This window comes from Salvelinus namaycush, chromosome 4 (assembly GCF_016432855.1).
Source record: "Salvelinus namaycush isolate Seneca chromosome 4, SaNama_1.0, whole genome shotgun sequence".
NCBI classification, from domain to species: Eukaryota; Metazoa; Chordata; class Actinopteri; order Salmoniformes; family Salmonidae; genus Salvelinus; species Salvelinus namaycush.
The window spans coordinates 41,000,460-41,023,093 of NC_052310.1; the positions used below are offsets into that span (position 1 = coordinate 41,000,460).

Consider the following 22,634-nt stretch of genomic DNA (forward strand, 5'->3'; position numbering starts at 1 on the left):
TCTCAGGCAATACACAAGATACGCATTTTACAAGTCTGCACTCATCCCAGTGACACATCTGTTTCATCCTTAAAACAAAAAATCGAACAAATCTATAGGTATAATCAAGTTTGTAGCTGTAAACTATAGCAAAATCATTTGCATTGATGACATGCGGCCATTGTACTAAAATAGATTGCAAATTTGAGTTTGAATTTTTCTCTTTCAATTTGGAATAGATTTTAATATAGGATAAATTACCAGGAACGTTCCGTTAACTCTTTTTTTATTTCATTAATTCCTTCGGTAATTCGGCGCAGAAGCGTCATTGCGCACTGGGTATGTAAGACTCCTCCTGCTTCTCCCCGCAAGTGTTGACTTTTCCTCAGGTGAATATATGTTTTAAATGCAGGGGGAGGGGGGTGGCTTTTGTTCTGCAGAAAAAGGGGGCTTGTTCCTCGCAGATCGTCCTTCCATTTTAACCAGGGGTGTGAGTGCGAACAAGGGGTTGACATTGGAGCCTGCGATGGGAGGAGAGGAGGGGAGACTGGAGAGTCGCCAGTCCTGCACTACCGATCAATGAGGCAACATCACCCGCTCTGAACGCAAGGGACGCGCACGTTATCCACCACCGAGAACCCCGATATATAAACTCTCTACAACCGGCTAAACTGGAAGATAGCTACTGAGGATTCTCTGAAGGAATTACAAAGAGATAAATATTACAGCGAATGAACTGTCATCTCCATTGGCATAGGATGACCTTGTTTGCTTTTGCATTTGTATCCTTATTATTAGAAAACCCACCAGCGCTTTTGCCAAAACTTGAACGCACCTTTTCTAAGTGCACTTAAACGTTGGTAAACTAGAGGGCCGCCTGACCAACAGACAGACACTTATCAATAATCATTCATCATTGTTATCAATGATCATTTTCAGTTTCGCATTTTACTGTCAAGGTTGACGATAATTCGTGAGCGTCAGTCTTTTCAAAACAGGCTATGGACATTTATTTGACGTGAAATGTAGCCCATTTTTTACAAAGACAAACAATTACCGCGTCCTCCAGCCTTGGTCGTTTGGGATTTTAATGAAGTCTTTGAAGAGCGAGGATTGCAACCGAAACCAGTGTTTCACAAAGCTTATCTTTACCAAATAACCTCGTTTTTGGAACACTGCAAGCCCTGTCAGCTGCATTTATCGAAGGAACAATCAACACAATCAACATGAGACGCCTCCCATCCCAGTTGAGTTATCTGTGAGTATTTCCTGCAACTCTCAATTCTCCTTCTGTTGATTAATGTGTGATTTACGTGCCCTAATGTATAATAACTCATTTATGTTTCTCTTTTTCAGGTTCCTACACTTCTTTGCATTCTGCTACTATGCTCAGGTATGTCCATATGCATGATTTGAAATATAACATTTCTTTTTATGATTGATTATGATTTTAAATATCTCACGCGTTTTCGATTCATTTACAAATAATTTACAAACTGTTCAGTCTCAGTGGATTTATTCATTATTGGATAAAACTTTAAATCTCCTTGGACGACATGTCGTTATTTTAGCATCTTGAAAATTCGTAGAACATCAAATGTAAATTGTTAAAACATATGGTTTCTGTGACTGAAAGCACGGGGTAATAATAGCGAGCAGTGAGGGAGAGAGAGATGATGGATCGTCATATCGTTTGTGATATAACATATCAGCTGGGTCCCAAGGCGCAAGGGGCAGCGGGCGCGTTGCATGCCGCCCGCGTCACAGCTTGGCATGTATCTTGCGAACATACTTCCCTCGCGCAGGATGCGTGGGCACAGAAGGGGCATCGCGTGGGGAAAGGCAAGTCTGAAAAATCTCTTGGGGTTCAAATATTGCAATATTGCAGAAGTTTCCGTCATTGTTCCTTAGCTGTCGTCCCTTGAAACAGACACGAGGGCGTATGGCTAAGTGTCAAATAGGGAAACGTTTAAGATAATCATTAATATGCCCACTTGCTCCATTTTATTGTGAGTGAAATATTAAACATTTATTATGTATAGCCTATTTGATATTTTAGACATGTTTAGTATCTATCTAACACCACGCTATATGCCTACACTCACTTTTACGCACAAGCTGTTGCACCTTGCGACCACTTTTTCATTTCAAGGTTTTCCTACGTTAAAAATTATGCATACATAATTTAAGGAACTGTTGGCCTTTGCATTAAGATTAAATCATTATGGTCTATTGCATTTTATCAAGTGATGCGTTATTAGGCCTATAGCCTATAATGGCAAGTAGGCCTAAATAAAATTGGAAACATATTTCCAAATTGGCTTCTTTTGGTTTTAGAGCAAAATTAGGATATTATTGCTTAAAACATAGGCAGCTGTAATTAGCTTACTTTGAAGCCATTTTTTTCAAATACTGATTGTGATGACATTTAATTTCTGACAGGTAACCAATCAGTCCTCGCCTAATTTCACGCAGCATGTAAGCGAACAGAGCAAGGTGACGGACCGTGTGAGCCGCAGGTTAATTCGGACCTACCAGCTTTACAGCCGAACCAGCGGGAAGCACGTGCAGGTTCTGCCCAACAAGAAGATCAACGCCATGGCAGACGATGGAGACATATACGGTAAGCCCAATATACACACTTTGTGGACCTGTTTCAAATTCCTCACACTTTTTCTCAGTTTTAACTAGCCAAAATGCACTAAGTTTAAAACTCTAAACTAACTTACTAAAATAAACGTAGGCCCTATGGCTATAACAGTGTTGGGCTATGCCTATAGGCATATAGGGTCTAAAGGCCCATTTTCTTTGTATTACAATCATGTGTAAGAACCCACTGGGTAAAAACTGGTTGAATCATCATTTCATCCCCAAAAATCAATGTGATGACGTTGAATCAACGTGAAAAACGTATCAATGTAAGGGCATTTCATATATTTTTCACCCAACTTTAAACATAAATCCAATGACATGGTGACATTTTTGTTGATTTCACGGTGACAACTCAACAAAATGTAGGCCTAAATACAAACTAGACATTGAACTGACATCTATGCCCAGTGGGAGGTTAGTAACCTAATACTTATAAAGCGACTAAATTAATTAAACAGAGGTAGTTTTTCTCTCTTTTTTTACGTTAAGTAACACGCCACTGTATCTATCAGGTATGTTTGAGAAGAGGCCGCGGACCTCAAATTTAAATTGGATTGAATATTGTGCTGTAGGTGATTCTCCAGAGAAACTCATGTCTGGAAGAGCGATTATAAATAATTTTACCTTAACATTCTGAACATTTCCTGCATAGCTCTCTCTCTCTTTACTCTGACCAGCTTTATAAGAAAAATAGACTGCGCTGAATTTCCAACTAGCCCGCTTGCATTTTACGCACAGTTTCCCCTGGACAGCCAGGCTACATTTATCTATTATCTTTGCATATTCACAAAGATGGATATTTTGTTCAAACTTGGAATTTCTATTTTAAAATAAAATGTTTATTTTATTTTATTGCCATTAAATGGTTTTAGAATTACATATAATTTGGCAGCAAACTGGACCTTAGGCTCTGTGTGTATCCTGCTGTAGGCCCTGTCTAATGTGGTTTATTGAGTGTGTGTGTTTGTGGTTTGCACCAGGGGGTGTGGAGGTGCTCCGGTCACCTGTGCCTGTGCCACCTTTACCCTGGTAGCAGCTTGTATGTGTGGGTCTGCAGCTGTGGCTTGCATGAGGCGTTTATTATTTAGTCCAACCATCTGATAATAACTGTAACTCAATGACCACAGTGTGCATGAATCAAAGAGGGGTTGGAATCTCTAATAAGACACATACAAGGGGTTAACATTTTGAAATGTCAGTAGTCCTATTTGTTGAATTTTGATCTGTTTAACAAGAATAGATGCTGAGCAGTAAAACCTTCAGATGCACCATGGGTTATTTATTTCTGCCAATGTTGGTCTATGAATGTGTGTGTCATCGTCATGTAGGTAGGGGGGTGGGAATAATAACGGTTTGTAAGCCTATGAAAAGTTGATTTATAATGGCTAGGTAGGCATTGTGTACCTCCGTGGAAGGCAACAACATAATAGATAAGCAAATTTTAGTTTGATAAACCCACACCTTATTTTACAACCATAGAAGCAGCTGTGAGACTTACAGTACACATAGACACATAGATAAACCATTGAACACACTTCTATTTATGTGTTTTCTTTCTTCTGATTCCAAGTGTGATCTATGAATGTGGTGCTTATGTGTGAAGTGAGTAGAAATTTAAAAAATGTAAAAAAATAAATAAAGTTGATAGTCCTTCCAGGATGGCCTCTTCAGTTTTCAAAGAATTGAGGTACACATGTTTTTGTCATTCTGCAAGAATTTAAGCTTGCGTAAATCCTCAGGAATGGTCCCCACAGGTTTTCTGTGTGTGTGTGTGTGTGTGTGTGTGTGTCTGATGATATATAGAATTTGCTCGTATAAAAATATAAACTGAATCAACCAAACTATGTCTTCGAGCAACGTGCCATTACTAATAGTGGCAACGCCTGGTTGATAATAAAACTCCTTTGTTTCCTCAGCCAAACTCGTCGTAGAGACAGACACGTTTGGAAGTCGCGTGCGGATCAAAGGAGCAGAGACAGGACTCTACATCTGCATGAACAAGAGGGGGAAGCTGATCGGAAAGGTAGAGAGAACAGTTCCTCTGAGCACTGCAGTGAGGGTTATGATCATTTTCCATTGGCTTGGTTTTCGAGGTTCTTCGGCTGTGGTTCCGCTGTTTGATTATATTGTAGTTCTGTTTGGGGGTTCTAAGACCAGTGGATTTGTATGGCCACTCTGCAACAGTTCTTACCATCGTTCAGTGTGGCTGTGGTTCTGTTTGTTGGTTCTCTATAGCTAGGCTCCAGAACTGTCCACCTCTGGTAGGTTCTGCATGTGAGAGGGGTTAGAGTCGTTGTATGTTGTTGGAAGTCTCCTCCTCTGTGAAACGTGTTGTGGGTCTGAGGGTGTCTCTGCTCCTCTCTCGCTGTGCTGGCTAATAAACAGGGCTGCCATCTCCGCCCCCCCCTACAGAACCCTGCCAGGTGCACCATCTGCCCTGAGCTGCCTCTCTCTGCCATACCGGCCCAGCAACAGCCTGTGTGTGTGTGTGTGTGTGTGTGTGTTTAAATGACTGTATGTGTATATTTGTGTATGTTGCACTTGCTTGCTGGCTGCATAAATGCTAGATTTATTTTTAACAGCCCATTTTGTCCATTTAGGTTGAGCTCGTTGAGCTAAGTTAGTGTTGCCGGTGTGTGACGTGTCACAGACCAGTGGAGTTTGGGCTGGATGGGTTGTGGGAGGACGCAGGGCCTAGCTACTGCTCACAATACAAGAGCACAAACTCCATTCTCTCTCACTGTCGAAGCCAGCAGGAAAATAAAAAATCCACCCTGTCGGACCATTTCTCAAAACGTAGAGATAGATAGAATGGATGCTAGTCAACCATGTATTTGATTGTACCGAAGGGAGACTAGTCTAGTTTATCCACACATGAAGCTGATAAAGAATTTGAACTCCTGAGGTATTTCTCCTATGATGGTGTCTTAGGCTGCTGACCCGTGAGTGGTCCTTGGTGCACTGCCTGCGTCTCTGTGTTTACTGAGGGGGGAGACTCATCGCTTACTGTCATCCCCTCTCTCTGATCTGGGCCTGTAATGGCTGTAGCATATGCTTCATGTGTGTGGGGAGGGCTGCACGCATGTGTATTTGTGTGTGTGTGTGCAGGGACATACTGTTCAGGGTAGCCTTCATACGTCTGATATTTTCCATCTGTAAATCTTCATCGAAAGCTCCTTCAGAACCTCAGACTGACCTGGTGTGTGTGTTTGTCTTCCACAGAGAAATGGGCAAGGCCACGACTGCATCTTCTCAGAGATTGTCCTGGAGAATAACTACACGGCGCTGAGGAACGCACGCTACGAGGGCTGGTACATGGGTTTCACCAGACGTGGACGCCCACGGAAAGGCTCGCGAACGCGGCAGCACCAACGCGAGGTCCATTTTATGAAACGATTGCCTCTGGGATCCCATCCCACCCATCCGGCCCAGCACAAGCCCTTTGACTTCGTCCACTACCCCTTCAGCCCCAGGACTAAACGCACACGCTTCTCAGCCGAACACTGAGGGGGGGCAGAGAGGGAGAGAAAGAGGAGGAGGAAAAGACACTGACTGAAGCTCCAATGAACTCCTCTGTCCAAAACCTCTAGAGACATTTTTTTTGTACTGAACATTACTATACCTAACATGTAGTTAAAAAAAAAAAATCAGAAAGTAAAGAAAACAGAAACAAATAAGAAGTATATTTTTGTACTTGAGACTTTTAGTACTGACCTGTGTTAAGTTGTTTTTAGATGCACATAACTCATCAGACATTTGGGGTGCTGACTTTTTTCGTAGAGCGTGGACTTTTTATCATCTCTGTATTTTAGGTTGTGTTTTTACTTTTGTTTGACGGTTCAGAGTTTTTTGGACTCACACTTGCTGCTCCAAGAGACTTGAAGGGCCCTGATCGACCGCACTGCCAGAATATGCTGCGTTCAGAGACACATACAGTACACCCACACACACACACAAAGCATAACTGCTGCGTTCAGGAGCTCAGTATTGGGTAATGTCGCATTCAGTCTTACACACAGCCACGGCACCTCTGTTTTGAACACTGTGGTGTGCCCTTGCTACTTCTGGAATTCTATACAGACAAACACAGTTAAAGCAAATAGAGCTTTAAGTATACACAATGGAAAATGTGGCAGCTACATTGATAATCACAGGTTTCTTGCTATAGTTATAACTAAATTAGAGGTGTAAAATGTATCGACATGTAGGAAACTCCCTTTGATTTTGTTGCCCTTTTGTTTGTCTGTTTTTATACATATATAAATCTATTTTTATTTGAGGATGTGTGCAAATAATTTTAATGATGGGATATTTATTTAAAATGTGTAATAAATGTACATTAGAATACTGATATTAAACTCTTGTTTGTTAAGTGGTTGTTGTACACTCATTGAACCGCCTTGGGAAGTGGAAGTGTCATTAAGCACACACTGGAGATGGCTTAAGTCACTCCACGCGCACATGCACAGGTCACTTGGATCACATAAGCATTCTGATGATACATAACACAGGTCATCCCTTCCCAGCCTTCAAACCCTTTATGCATACATCTAGAAACCCTTGAACTCTGTTATTAATAGAGATGTCTTTCTATTTGTCGTTTCTCTGAGTTGATCTTAGAAATGTCAACTTTAAAGTGGGAAATGTTTTTGTCCTCCAACCATGCAGTAGAAAAATATTGATCTGTAAAGTTTGATAAAGAGTTGGGAATAGATTACCTCCTGCTTTGCTCTGTTTGAAATGCTACTCTTAGCCCCCTAGAAGGCCAAGCAGCAGTCTATAGCAAGCAGTGTAAGACTACAGCAGGTCACTGATGTTGGAGACCTTTAGCATATAGAAAAGTGTGTTGGTCTTCTTCTGCTTGGTCCTCCAGAGATGATATCAATCTGTTTGTTTAAGGCTTTGGTTTCTCCAGGTTCAGTAACTGTCTCAGAGATGATAGCAATGTGTTTGTTTAAGGCTTTGGTTTCTCCAGGTTCAGTAACTGTCTGTGTCGCTTTGTGTGCAGACGGCTGTTTTCCTTTCATCTCACTCCTTTAACACCTCAGGGCTTAATCTGATTGGACAGCCCCGTTGTGTGTGTTTATAATCTGATTGGACAGCCCCGGTGTGTGTGTGTTTGTTTGTGGACAGTGTCCTCATGGGTGGAGAGCTGTGCTGAGTGAGGGAGGTTGGGTTCTGACAACTCCTTGGCCACAGTGTCTCCAGGGATTCATTTCTTTCCAAGATGTCTTCTGAACCCTTCTGCTTCTCTTGCTCCCCCATATCAGACTAAGCAGAACTATCTTGCTCCAGAAGGGTCTCTTGATGCAGCTCTGCATGGCAGAACAAGACCCGGTGATGCATCTCTGTAAAACCCCACACATATCAGAATGAGGGGCAGCCAAGCGCAGCAGGCAGCTATTCAGTCTCTTGATATGGCCATTGTGTGTTACAGGGACCACCTGCCGAGGGTGTAGAATCTTCGAAAAATGAACAGAAAATGACGTCCGATATTCTGGTTAGAGGCACTCGGTTGCACTCGGCCGTCCATCGTTCTGGTGTGTGTTCTACTTAAGGCATAGTAAGGCCTTCTGCCCTCTGTATGGCAGAGCAAAGTCTAATTATGGAACTCAGTGAAGAGCAGCATGGCAGGCTTCACTGGCAACTTATACTTCAAGGAGTCTGTTCATTGTAGATTTGAATTGGTAATGTCCCTTATTTGAAAGTCCAGAGCATTTATGTCTAAGATTTACTGTATATCATTCTGTACATACAACTATATTTCGATGTTGACTGAATTCTGTTGTCTTGGGGAGGATCATTATCCCAAATGCCTTTTTTATTCTATGGTCATGATTTTACCCCCCCACGCCCCCTTTCTTACTCCTTACTATGTCTTACCGTATCTATTAACGTATCTAACCTCACATCTTAATTGTTAAGTCAGTGCTTAGGAGTTGAAATGCTCTTCCATACTTGAAGACTGAATTAAAAGGTCTATTCACAAAACTTGACATTAATCTGATTGAGTCCTTCCATGATGGATTAACAGGGTTTCTGTCCCCCTGGGCTCTCTGTAGTGACTCCCTAGTCTGCCCACTCCGTTACAGCTCTGTGTTGGTCCTATGACTCGAAAGCCCCAATGGACACTGGGGAAAGAGCAAGTTGTGGGAAAAGTCGCACCTTCTGTGTAGCCTGTGATGCCTTGCAAATGCAGAGCAATTCTGCTGCAGAAACAGGGGGTAAAATTGCTTTCTTTCGTTTTTTATTGAGCCACAACCATCGTCCTTAACCCCAGATAAACAAGAACTACCCTCTTCATTTGCTTAGGGAGCAATTTAGCCCCCCCCCCCCCCCCCCCCCCGCTGAGACAGTAGAATAGCAGGGGTGAGCAGGGAGCACGACCCTGCCTCCCTAAGCAGAACTGATGCAAACTGATGCAAACTGCCCTGATCAAAAAACCCTCATAACATCTAAATATATCTTAATTTTAAAAAAGTAAAATACTATCCTGGACAAACTGCCTTAGTTAAACTGACTTTTGTGTGAGATCAAATACCACAAACTTTCCTTTATTATCTTCCTGATCAGGAGACTCATACTGAGGTCTCAGGTGTGTTTACCATCTACTTTTCTCAATATAGAGAATATAACAAAAAACAACAGGAAAACCACAATAAGCAGCAATCAATGACCAAGTGGGTTTGAGGTTTCTGTGTGTTTGACACTGTCCAGAAATAGTGCACAGTTAACTCCCATTTTCTTCATTTCATTCTTAGAGCCTAGAATACTAGTTGTATTGATTTTCCTTCCAAGTGACAGAGATCCCCTTAACTCCATGTCCTTATTCTTCCTTCAATGTTAGGGAAGAGCCAGCAGCCAAACCAAGCTGGATAATTGAAACGCAAACACTGATCAAAGTGGAGCTCCAACTCATACGTTTCATTGTTTATACGGGCCTTACGGGAGACCTGTTGACTTTTCCAATTGGAGCTGTAAACTTTTGTTTGTCCATGCATTTCCAAGACTGATTGTCAGAATGATCTGAACAATTACCAGTTAAATGTGTTTGCCTGCTCAGGGAGAGTCCCCCCTCTCTGCCTTAAAAAGATCAAAAGGGAATACCCCCCCCCGCGTACCCCTCTGCTCCCCAGCTCTCTCCTCCCAACCTCTTCATTTCCTTTTAGCCATGTCAGTTCAGCTGGAAACCCGACCATAAATGATTTTTTTAGACGTCCCAGTGTTTGGGACATGGCCTTTCAGTGTGTGCAGCTTTCAACAGAAGACACGTCTCTAAGAAACAATCTGCATATTTCAATGATGTGCCGTTATGCACAGCTGATCAAAGACTTTTGGGGCTGCCTGTTGTAACTGAAGGCTAGAGCACCCTCATGATGTGAATGTGCACAAATTGATGCTAGTGACACTAAACTGTTAAGCTTTACGACAGTTGAATGATTGATATTAGTAGTAATTTCAACACTGTTCAACTTTTGGTACTTATTGCTTTTGGTGAATAACCTTAAATTCAAGACATAGATTCCTTAGAACAGCAGGTGAAAAGGAGCAATATTTTGCATGCAGATAGATTTAACATATGTGGTTTTCACATGATTTACAATGCATACAAACTTGTCCAAAGAAAATAAAACACTTTGAAACATTTTTGAAACCATTGTCCTTGCATTATAAGGCCCTTTCCACAGTACTCTTTTTCACAGTATTCTAGTATTTCACAGTTGGCATCATCCCAAGAACCGCAGGTGCTTTCTGTTTAGAAACTGTATTCGTCAGATACATACAGAGTCAATTATATTGTTTTTAAAAATCACAATGTTTTCTAAATCATAATGTTGATGTAGGATGTGGTCCCTATGGTCCTATAATGGTTTGACCTGGTCGCCATCCAGTTGTTGCAAGGAACTTGGTCTCAGTTACGTCACCTCTCTATGAGCAACACAGTCACAACGCGGAATGAGTTAAGGTTACGCTGCCACTTTGGTCTGAATAGAAACCGCCACCTAGAAGCTGCATTTCTGCCAATCACACACCATGACCTCTGATCAAACAGCCTATCACATACCATAACCCTTGATCAAATGGGCCCATTGTGGCTGTAATAGAAAAACATGTCAGACAATGACAGCTTTAAATACTGACAAGATGGGGGTCCGCCAGCAATGACAAGAAGCTCGCTATACAAAAAACCCCACAACAAAAACATCAGAGAGACTGGGTCAGTCAATATGCCTCAGCCCCTCAGAAGGACTGAGGGGCATTCCACAAGCATGTCTGCTGCCGGGGAACTCATGCCCATGCCAGAATAGCCAATAGAAAACAGTAAAGACAAGGAGAAACAGCCAAAGAGGCCACCTGGCCAAGCAATGACGAGCTTAAACTCAGAGTTAGTAAATAAAGCTGCAGAATAAAACCAACAATTACAGCAGTTGTTGAAATTAGCTATAGAGCACTGTGGAATGTGTGTGTAGGTTTTCAACACCTCAAAATGCCACAGTATAGCAAAGCAATACATGTCACTGTTGCTTATACTGTTGCAAATACAAGCAATATAGTAATTGGAGAGTGAGACATTTAATTTCATATACCCTAGCCTTTGCTATGTCCCCAACAGCCATTTGTTCCGGTTTTCAGAGGAATTGGAAAGAGCCTTTGATAGGACTTCCTTTGGACGTTAAACAAGGCAACACTCCATCCTTAACTCCTCATTAACATTTACTGGATTGGTTGAACATGCAGAACAGAACTTCCCCCGACAGTTTTTTTCCCTTCTCGTCAAAACCAGTACGTAGGTGATCTAGTTTCATGCGTTTCTTTCACGCCTGCTACGTTATACATGTTCCCTGACAGCAACAGGTTATAGGTGTATGACGTCATTACGTTGCACGACGTCATCGCGTGATCTGCTGTTACTGTTTTGGAATGGCTTCTTGTGTCTTCTCTATTCACGGGCTCTGAAAACATGGAATACTGTTTACCGCTATTATTAAAACTTTTTTTTTACTACCACAGAAGAGGCAATACACCTCCTAGAGAAATATACAGGGCAACACTTTAACGGAAAAGAGAAACCTTCTTCAATAAGAACTTAAAATGTTCTTATTCCAGTTACCAGATGATGTGCTCTACCACATCATGTCATATTTGGAATACAAGTCTTTGAGTCGTCTTTCTCAAGTTTGCAAAACTATTTACCATTTTGCTAATCGGGACGCAGTATGGAGGAAGATAGAGAAAGAGTTCATAAACACTGGAATGTCATGACAAGAAGCAGATGTGTAAGAAATACATTTGTTATTCGTACAGTAGGCTACAGTGGTCGTTTCATGATAAGTAAGCATCATGACTTCCCAAGTGTTGTTTACACATTTTCCCGTCTTGCTACATTCAGTTGTCAGTCACACCGCTGTCCTTGATGCAAAATTATGCAACACTGTAGCATGTAGTGCATGGGCTACAATGCTTCAGTATGGTGCCCCAGGAATACGTTTCTGTTTCTTTGTAAAAATGTATGCAGATAGCCTCGTGGTTACATGCTATAGATATAACTAACAGCGTTTATAAATCAGTTATAGCTGCATAATAACACATTCCTTATTGCGCACAGTCATGCTGCTACATAATGCTGAGAATAAAATACTCGGTCAATGATTGTAGTCACGTTGACATGACGACACTGTATTTCATGATACATTCATTGTAAGAAATAGCCTATTTCTTCCCACTTGCTGCTGTGGAGTCTAACTGACTGGTCTAGAGAACCTAACATTGTGAATTGGACCTGAGCCATTCTGGCATCACTGCCTCTTCCCCCAGCACAGCTCCATGTGCCACAGTGACAGCCACTCTAATCAAACCATGGGTCTCCTTTGAGATGCAGCCTAACGCCAGTGTAAATGAACTTGGCATTCCTGCTGAGAGCTACAGGATACCACATCCCTCAGCTCTGTGAGAGGAGCAGGCTGTTTCCTCCAGCCCGTATCCACCCCCTCTGGCACAGCCTCCTGAACACATGTGAATACATATGCTACTATTCTGTACTGGGTTTTCCCAAAAACGTTGTAGCACTAAGATAATCTTTCGTCCATTTAGTTTAAATGGAATTATGATGATCTTATTGCTACGATGCTTTTGGGAACCCAGACCTGGATGATATTGTTGAGTTGAAGTCCGACCAGTCTGGTATCTTTCTAGCTGCCTTTATCCCCTCTAGATCCTAATTGCAACATGCGTATGAACAATATGGTTCTGTTTGAGGTGTCCCACTATGCCATGTGATATTCATATCATATAATGCTGTAATTCAATGCCTTTTGGGGAATTGTTTGTGAGCGTCGTCTGTTCGGAGGTTATATTTATTTTTTATTCTTCGGGGGTTATAATTGTGTTATCACATCACTGTCCGTGTCACAGGTATCTCCACATCCCGCTGAAGGACAGAGTGAAGGTATCTCAGAACTGGAGCCATGGGTTCTGCAGAAAGGAAGTCATGCTCAAATGGAGGATTAAGTGAGTGTGTTTGTGAGTTTTGGCCTCATGGTGACATAGTGTAGATTCAGAAGTTATCCTCATCCATCTCATCTCTAGCCCAACTGAACACACGACAGGGATTGGCAGGTGAAGGGTTAGGGAGAAATAATTGACAATGAGTTCCTGTCGAGTTATTGTTAGTTTGTTTTCATAAAGCTGTATACAAGTAAATGGTATTAGATATTTAGGTGTTAATGTCTTTGGAAAATGGTTGCTGAATAGCTTATAGTTCTCGATGTTGGGGCTGAGAAGCTCATTAGGAGTACTGCTATGCCCTATCCAGAGAGTCAATGGTTGGCTTACTGTCCATCCTTAGATTACTTTAAAAAGTGTTCCCTTCTGGTTGTGCAATTGACAAGGTTTCAACTAAAGGGAGGATCATTATCTCCTTTTAGTCACCGTGTCACCTCAATCCGTGAAGTCTGAAGCGAGGTGTAGAAAAACAAATGTTTCGATTGTGTGTTCCCACCACAGCTTGTTGCCATGGATACAGCCTCGATGGGGATGTGCTGTGTCTGTCTCAGGCTGCAGACATCGTAGTGTACACCTCGTTAGTGGAGGAAGGTAACGAGCAGTAATCACCTTGACCCAAACCCCTGGAAGGAATATTATCAGTGGTTGAAGTTCAGTCCAGCATTTTGCTTCAGTACTCATATGCCATTCCTGCTGTGAACATATTTAGACTAACAAAAAAAATAGAAGCATCATCACTACTGCAGACCCACGGCCATAGAAGCACACTCACGTCTGTTATGATGAACCATTATCTGTCTCTTTCAGTGATGGTAAGATCCTGGCGCACCACAGGAGGAATGGGTTCTCTGTAGAGTACTCCGGTCACAAGCAGAAGGTGAACTGCCTGGGCTGCATAGGAGGACTGATGGTCTGCGGCTCCAGAGACAGAACAGCCCGGGTAAGACACACTAGTATGCTAGCACATAATGTGTCAGTTTCTTTAAAATGCGACTGGCTGACAGAGCTCTACTGGAGTGTCCCATTGGGTGGCAACCCAAGAGTGTGTGTCAAATGCAAGCTAGGCGAATAAATTGCCATCAGAAACTCTGTGTTCCACCCTGTGGCATATTAGCAAATTAACTGTCAACCACAGACAACTATGGTTTTATCGCATTTACAATGGTTTTAATGTGTGTATTTTCCTAATGTTTTCTTTTAGATTTGGGCTTTGTCTTCCAACTGCCCCGGAGGCACTATCCCCATGAATGACAAGGTGTGGTCTGTGGCTATTAGTTCCACACAAAGGTACGTACATGCCTAGAATGTTCCAAAATAGTCGGACAGCTACACTAACATCATATATGAGAGTCCTGCCCCACCAGGACAACCCCCATGGTCCAGTACAACACCCTGGCTTCGGTAATGCCTTTGTTATGTGAACAATTGTCAGCCACCAATTTGGGTTTAGGTGATGGTCGAGGTTGGGGCTAGATGAACCCTAGCAGTGGGTTCATTGTCCTCTTTTACTGCATAGGACGATATTTATTTCCCTCAGGTGGTCTGGGGAACAGTGAAAGAGGGATCGAGAGAGGTGAAAAAACAGGATATCAAGGCAAAGCGGGGTTGCCTTCATAGGCCCTTTGATTGCTCAGCCATGTACACACCCACACACTTAATGTTGCTCACACACACACACACACACACACACACACACACACACACACACACACACACACACACACACACACACACACACACACACATGCGCGCGCGCGCGCGCACACACACACACACACACACACACACACACACACACACACACACACACACACACACACACACACACACACACAGAAACAGACACCCTTAATGACACACAGACGCACAAGGTTGTAACAGTATCCCTGCTTCACCACTTGCCCCAGACCGGCAGGCAGCTGATCCGTCAAACTGGCCTTAAAGCCGCAGCAGAGTGGAAACACCATGAGTCACGATCACAGGGGGCAGCTCCCCTCGGCTAACAGGCCCTGGGTCAACTCTGTTCAATTTAGGCGATCAGAGACACCCATCATCTTCTGGGTGGATTGTTCAGATTCATGCATTCCATTTCCATTCATTGACTGGAATAGAAATGGGGTAGACCTGGAAGACTGTGATACTGTAGTGAGACTGGCTGTGTCTGCTCATTGACCCCTGTCCCCTCAGCCATACATTCATTCAGTATAGAAACTCAACTTCACAAACACACTTTTATTTTAGAAACACACAGACAGGGTCACGGACAATATGAACTCACTCGCTCTCTCTGTCATACACACTCCTTCAGTATATATTACTCTCACACTGACACACACTCACGCTGAGCCCCGGTGGCCTTGTCTGCTCAGCCAGGACGTCAGCTCTGAGAGTACGGGGCGATTATCCACTTCATTAATTCTCCAATTTGCTGGTCGAAATAGCAGCCGTGCCTCAGCCTGCTGCCCCCTGATAATGGATCTGCTCCTTCCACACACTGGCCAATGACCTGGTTAATTAAAAGGCCCCTTGGAATCAAGGTGTCAACTCACTGATAAACCTATAAACTCACCTACCCCTTCAAACTGATCACTCCTGGAGCTAGGGGGATACAAGGAGAGAGATGTCATAGCCAGAGTCAGTGATGTGATGCTACCGCCAATACATTTTAAATGATTGCATGACACAGGTCTTGTCAATAAGGAAATGACTCAAAATAAATATGATAACCAACTCTATATTGTACAGCTTTCCACTCTTCCAACTGTGTGGCATGACACGGTTTAACCATGGAATTTAAAGTTTGTTTAATCTTGTTTTAAAGGACAGTCGAAAGCGACGGGGTGGTTGCGCCATGTTTTTGATTTGGTGTTGTAGGGAAAGGGAGAGAGAGGGAGCCCCTTGTGTTGTAAATGTAATTGTCCCTGCTCCCGAGTGACGCAGCGGTCTAAGGCACTGCATCTCAGTGCTAGAGATGTCACTACAGACCCTGGTTTGATTCCAGGCTGTATCACAACCGGCCGTGATTGGGAGTCCCATAGAGCGGCGCACAATTGGACCAACATCGTCTGGGTTAGGTTTGGCCGGGGTAGGCCGTCATTGTAAATAACAATTTGTTCTTAACTGACTTGCCTAGTTAAATAAAGGTTAAATAAATAAATAAAATGAAGGAATCTAAAGAGTAGAGAGAGAGGGGGCAGCAGGAGACAGGGGGTTGCCATACTATTGCTAACGTGGCTATGCCTTGCTGTAGCGATGCTACCGTACTGTAGCTTCACTACTCCTCTAGAGCTGCTTTCCCACAGTATCTGTTATGCTGTCATGCTATTGAGTGTATGCTAACCAACAATGGTCATATCCACTTCTGTGGTCAATAGTACCACTACTATACTGCTATTACCCAATGGTCATCCCTCCGCTCCGCTACACTGCCACTGCTCTTTTTATATTGACCCTAGTGTTCAGGCTGGGGGCTTTGAAATGTTTCCCTCTCCCTCTCTTCATCCTCCCCGCTCCCCCTTTCTCTGTGTAATCTTCCTCTCTCGGGTGTCCCTCGTTTTCCATCTCCCTCTCGCTCGTTTTACAGTGAATATCACCTCAAGGTCTGTTAGAGGATTACAGAGAGGTGTATTGTGGCCGCAGTGAAATGCCAAGGCTGATGCGGCTCCGTGTTGTCCCTGCCTGCGCTGGACGAGATTGATCCCAGCAGTAAATCTGGCCCTGGCCTTTTCTCTCAGATTGCTTTTCTCAATCAAGTGTATCTTTCCACACCACGCTGTGGGATACTGTATGTGTCCAGAGGCCCACCTCATATGGCACATGGTTACTGGAATAGGCCTGGGCTCTGTTGGGTCCATGTCCAAGAGGTTTTCTGTCATCGATCAGCAATTGAGTAAAAGGGGTCGAATCGGGTCTTGGACTTGACTCTGACATGGTCAGGGACAGACCTACTCCCCAACCCCGTACCAAGACTACACATTAGATATGAGGACTTGCTGTATTAGTTACAGAGGATGAGGGTGAAAATGGGTTCAGTTACTGGTCTTCTCGCTCTCTGTCTCTGTCTTTCTCTTTTCCTCTCTCTTTCCCTTTCTCACCCTCTCTTTCCACTCTTGGTGATGTGCTTTTGAATTATAAAGAAGCGGGCAGGTGGTTAATAGTTGACTGAGGTGTTTCCTGACAGGCTTGGGCCAACAAGAACGAACAGGTTGAGTCTTGGGTGCTGGAGCTGCCGAGGCAGGTCACTATTCAACGGGAGAGAGCATGGCGTCACAGCTGATTGGATTTCCTACCATATGTTGTTGCATTGCGTTATGGTGCTGTTTACTGCTGCTGTATTGCTCTGTAGGAAGAGTAAGGAAATGGTCTAGGATCAATGTAATGACAGCTAGGTTTATCCCATCTAGGGAATTCTTGCCATTGTCACCTTGGCTTTTTCATTGTGGGTTTAAGTCTGACACTTTGTCACAAATATAGGCTTATTTCAAAAACTTCCGCCATACAAATACAATTTGATAAATTGATTGATTGGAACTCTGGTGTTAATCAGTTAATCAGATAACTGTGTGTCCACGAGAGAGTCACCACAAAAGCTGTCACTCACACACCCAGAGAATCACCTGTGTGCATGTGTTACAGGGTGAGCAGCAAGGGATTGCCAATAACAGACTACTCCAAAGAACCAATTAGGGTTTGACGCTCAGTGTCAAAGAGCCAATGAGATCAATCCATTTCTCAGCGCCAAAATGCAGGCACACAATGTATGTCGGGAAGACTAGGGGGTGGGGGAGGGAGGGGGGTTTACACTGACCACTCGTAAAGGAGAGGGGGCTGGAAGCCACTGGAGGGAGAAGCTACCCTGAGGAGAGGTGAGAAAGGGGCGCTTTTTCGGGGTTTGTTTTGTCTAGAATTCCTCAAGCACAACTACAAAGATGTTGCAGGGGCAATGCCTTTGAAAGTTTCCAAAGAAAATGATTGTTGGATAAACCGCCCCGATTCGCCACTTTCTCACCACGGAGGGAGGCTGACCTCTGACCTCTAGTATCAAAGTACAGGGAGACGCCCCCTCCAGCCCCCCCACTCCAATTTCACCCCCACTGCTCTGCCCCACTCAACCGCAAGAAAAAGCCTGAAATTCATGTCTTTCTCTTTCGTCTCTCTCAGGCTGGGCCTGTGGCTCAGGAGTCAAGAATTCAATTAGTTAAAAAAAGAGAAGAAAAGAGAGAGACTGCAACAATGCAGCGATAAGGGGCAGAATGTGCGTTCCCACACGCTAAATACAGGGCGCTTTCTCTAGGGCCCACAGAGCCGGAGGACCCGCACTGCAGGAGGCGAGAATAATCACAGCTCCTCTGAACCACTCATTACACACACACACACACACACACACACACACACACACACACACACACACACACACACACACACACACACACACACACACACACACACACACACACACATACACATTTACGTACATAACTCACATCTCACATACACACCTGACAGCCACAGACATATGGTACCTCAAATTTACACACTCCTAAGCTACTTCAAACACACACCCATGCGCACAATTCATACGTACCTCACAAACACACATCTCACAGGCCTCTCATTACACAACACCTCATACAGGTGTTCCTCGCGTTCACTTGCTCTACCTGAGAGACAAGGTCTGCTGTTCAATGTACAGAATGGAAACAACACTACTTGTGGTCTACATCATAGCATACATTGGGTCAATGATACAACCGCCCAGTGAACATGAAATTAGTGTATTTGGCTATTTCAGCCATACCCGCTGCTGACAGGTGTATAAAATCGAGTACACAGCCATGCAATCTCCATAGACATACATTGGCACTAGAATGGCCTTACTGAAGAGCTCAGTGGCTTTCATTGTGGCACCGTCATAGGATGCCACCTTTCCAAAAAGTCAGTTTGTCAAATTTCTGCCCTGATAGAGCTTCCCAGGTCAAGTGCTGTTATTGTGAAGTTGAAACGTCTAGGAGCAACAATAGTTCAGCCACGAAGTGGTAGGCCAAACAAGCTCACAGAACAGGACCGCCGAGGGCTGAAGCGTGTAAAAACTGTCTGTCCTCGGTTGCAACCCTCCCTACTGAGTTCCAAACAGCCTCGGGAAGCAAAGTCAGCACAATAACTGTTCTTCGGGAGCATCATGAAATTGGACACTGGAGCAGTGGAAACGCGTTCTCTGGAGTGATGAATCACGCTTCACCATCTGGCAGTCTAACGGACAACTCTGGGTTTGGCTGATGCCAGAAGAACGCTACCTGTCCTAATGCATAGTGCCAACTGTAAAGTTTGGTGGAGGAGGAATAATGGTCTGGGGCTGTTTTTCATGGTTCGGGCTAGGCCCCTTAGTTCCAGTGAAGGGAAATCTTAATGCTACAGCATACAGTCACATTCTAGATGGTTCTGTGCTTCCAACTTGGTGGCAACAGTTTTAGGGAAGGACCTTTCCTGTTTCAGCATGATAATGCCCCGTGCACAGAAATGGTTTGTCAGAGCAAAAACCAAGCCTTGAGGTCAAAGGAATTGTCCGTAGAGCTCCGAGACAGGATTGTGTCGAGGCACAGATCTGGGGAAGGGTACCAAAACATTTCTGCAGCATTGAAGGTCCCCAAGAACACATCGGCCTCCATCATTCTTAAATGGTTTGGAACCACCAAGACTCTTCCTAGAGCTGGCCACCTGGCCGAATGAGCAATCGGGGGGAGAAGGGCCTTGGTCAGGGAGGTGACCATGGACCCGATGGTCACTCTGACAGAGCTCCAGAGTTCCTCTGTGGAGATGGGAGAACCTTCCAGAAGGACAACCATCTCTGCAGCACTCCACCAATCAGGCCTTTATGGTAGAGTGGCTAGACGGAAGCAACTCCTGAATAAAAGGCACATGACAGCCTGCTTGGAGTTTGCCAAAAGGTACCTAAAGGACTCTCAGACCATGAGAAACAAGATTCTCTGGTCTGATGAAACCAAGATTGAGCTCTTTGGCCTGAATGCCAAGCGTCACTTCTGGAGGGAACCTGGCACCATCCCTAAGATGAAGCATGGTGTTTTTCAGCGGCAGGGACTCGGAGACTAGTCAGGATCGAGGGAAAGATAAATGAAGCAAACTATAGAGAGATCCTTGATGAAAACCTGCTCCAGAGCACACAGGACCTCAGACTGGGGCGAAGGTTCACCTTCCAACAGGACAACGACCCTAAGCACACAGCCAAGACAACGCAGGAGTGGCTTTAAGACAAGTCTCTGAATGTCCTTGAGTGGCCCAACCAGAGCCCGATCGAACATCTCTGGAGAGACCTGAAAATAGCTGTGCAGCGACGCTTCCCATCCAACCTGACAGAGCTTGAGAGGATCTGCAGAGAAGAATGAGATAAACTCCCCAATACAGGTGTGCCAAGCTTGTAGCGTCATACCAAAGAATACTCAAGTCTGTAATCGCTGCCAAAGGTGCTTCAACAAAGTACTGAGTAAAGGGTCTGAATACTTATGTAAATGTATATTTCCGTTTTTCATTTTTTTTTATATAAATGTGCAAACGTTTCTAAAAACCTTTTTTAGCTTTGTCATTATGGGGTATTGTGTGTAGATTGATGAGGAAAACAACAACAATTTAATCAATTTTAGAATAAGACTGTAACCTAACAAAATGTGGAAAAAGCTCAGTTGGTAGAGCTTGGCACTTGCAGCGCGCGGAAAGTATTTCGTATTTTATTAGGATCCCCATTAGCTGTTCCCGAAGCAGCAGCTACTCTTCCTGGGGTCCACACAAAACATGCAGCATGACATAAAACAGAATGTCAATAGACAAGAATAGCTCAAGGACTGAACTACACAAATGTTTAATAAGTACAACAGAACCAAAACAGGTCCTACTGACACAACACTGAGAAAAACAGAGAGACCCATTACTTTAGGCCTCCATCCAAATACGTTCATATATTACATTTCCATGTTCATATATTTAAGTTACATTCAGTAGCATCTATCAGTTGTAAACATACATACATCAGTACAGATACATATGCATATGAGTTATTTAGGTCAGATAGGGGAGTTTTGCTGTGATGTGTTGTTCTATTTGATAGTGGGTTCTATTACCGGGACCACCCATATGTAAAATATATGCACGATGACTGTAAGTCTCTTTGGATAAAAGAGTCTGCTAAATGGCATAGTCTATTGTTGTAATCCATTATAGAAATCCACTTTGCTCATAATCGGCATAATCTGAAATGTAATGTTGAGCTGTTGTTAGTTAGAGGATAGCCGTTACTATAGCGAGACTGGATGGTGTTTTGTGTTTTCAATACATGTTGGCGGGCCGTTCTGTTCCGTTCCAGCTGGCTGAGCAGAGCAGAGTAGAGGGGCTGTGTGTGGAATGCCCTGGTGCTGTCCTGGTGACCTCAGACAGAGGGGACACAAACAGAAGCCAAAAGGGCCAAGAGGGGGGTATTGGGGGGTGGGGTGGGGCTTGGGGACAGTGTGTGTGTGTGTGTGTGTATGTGTGTGTGTGTGTGTGTGTGTGTGTGTGTGTGTGTGTGTGTGTGTGTGTGTGTGTGTGTGTGTGTGTGTGAGAGCAGAGGGGGGTGTGGGGTGGGTCAGGGCGAGCCCCTGCCATTGTCCCCCTCCCGGGTGATATAAAAGCATCATAACCCTTTGAGCTCAGACATATTTAGAGAGCAGATAAAAGCACTTTTTTACAAACTAGATACACAGTGGGCACAATGCCGGGGGTCAAGCGCAACAAAATAACAACCTCTTTTGGCTAGAGGAGGGAGGAGGAGGGGGGCAGGGGGCATAGCTAAATTGCCCCTGGAGTCCATCGCCATGCCTCTACATTCCCAGCGCCTGCATGGGTCTGTGTTCGTCTCTACTATTTAGCCTATTCTTCTGTAATTGGCTAGGGCTTAGTTTAAATAAATGGTGACTTACTTGTTTTGTTTGGAGTATTCCTTTTCATGGGATAGGTTTGTGTGGGATTCTTTGAATTTCACAGAAGTGGTGCCAGTCCTTTACATCTTTGGCAATAACGAAAGGATTGGAGTCAGGTCAAATGTAACATTTTATTTTGCTGTCAGATAGCCACATACCATTTTAAACTATACGTTTAACTGTATTTATTTTGCATGAAGCTTCAATTTTTTATTTTGCCATAAGCTACAATACTGCGAAGGATAAATTGTCCATCTGTTTCCCTTGTAGCCCATCTCTCAGAAGGTTTAGGTAGTAAGCTGAAAGTCATACACATGGAAATGGTATACTTTTGTCGTGACTTGTGATGCAAGCCAAATGCTAAAGCCACGCTGGTGGCTTAGAATGTGCAGCCTGACACCAACGAACACCACTAACCCACAGCGATGTAGAATGGACATGTCATTAGAACACTGAGTCACTGAGCCAGCGACCAGAGGGTGAATAGATGAAATGCTGCTCCCTAAGTCCATACATTGACTTTATGGTGTTTGACAC

At 43.8% G+C, this 22,634-nt stretch overlaps 2 protein-coding genes across 2 annotated transcripts in view; both read left to right on the forward strand.

The window, feature by feature from the left end:
- Positions 1-1,205: 1,205 nt before the first annotated feature.
- Positions 1,206-6,138, forward strand: LOC120045864 (fibroblast growth factor 8-like). Its single transcript, XM_038990798.1, has 5 exons — positions 1,206-1,237; positions 1,336-1,372; positions 2,422-2,602; positions 4,548-4,654; positions 5,854-6,138. The coding sequence occupies exons 1-5, from the start codon at positions 1,206-1,208 to the stop codon at positions 6,136-6,138; spliced, it is 642 nt and encodes a 213-aa protein (XP_038846726.1).
- Positions 6,139-11,561: 5,423 nt separating this feature from the next.
- The window catches only part of LOC120046535 (F-box/WD repeat-containing protein 4-like), a 37,863-nt gene continuing 26,790 nt past the window's right edge, over positions 11,562-22,634 (forward strand). The window contains exons 1-5 of the mRNA XM_038991854.1: positions 11,562-11,909; positions 13,045-13,140; positions 13,636-13,725; positions 13,942-14,074; positions 14,336-14,421. Of these exons, the coding sequence (XP_038847782.1) occupies positions 13,121-13,140; positions 13,636-13,725; positions 13,942-14,074; positions 14,336-14,421 (329 nt within the window). The 5' untranslated portion in view covers positions 11,562-11,909; positions 13,045-13,120. The remainder of the gene's footprint in view (positions 11,910-13,044; positions 13,141-13,635; positions 13,726-13,941; positions 14,075-14,335; positions 14,422-22,634) is intronic.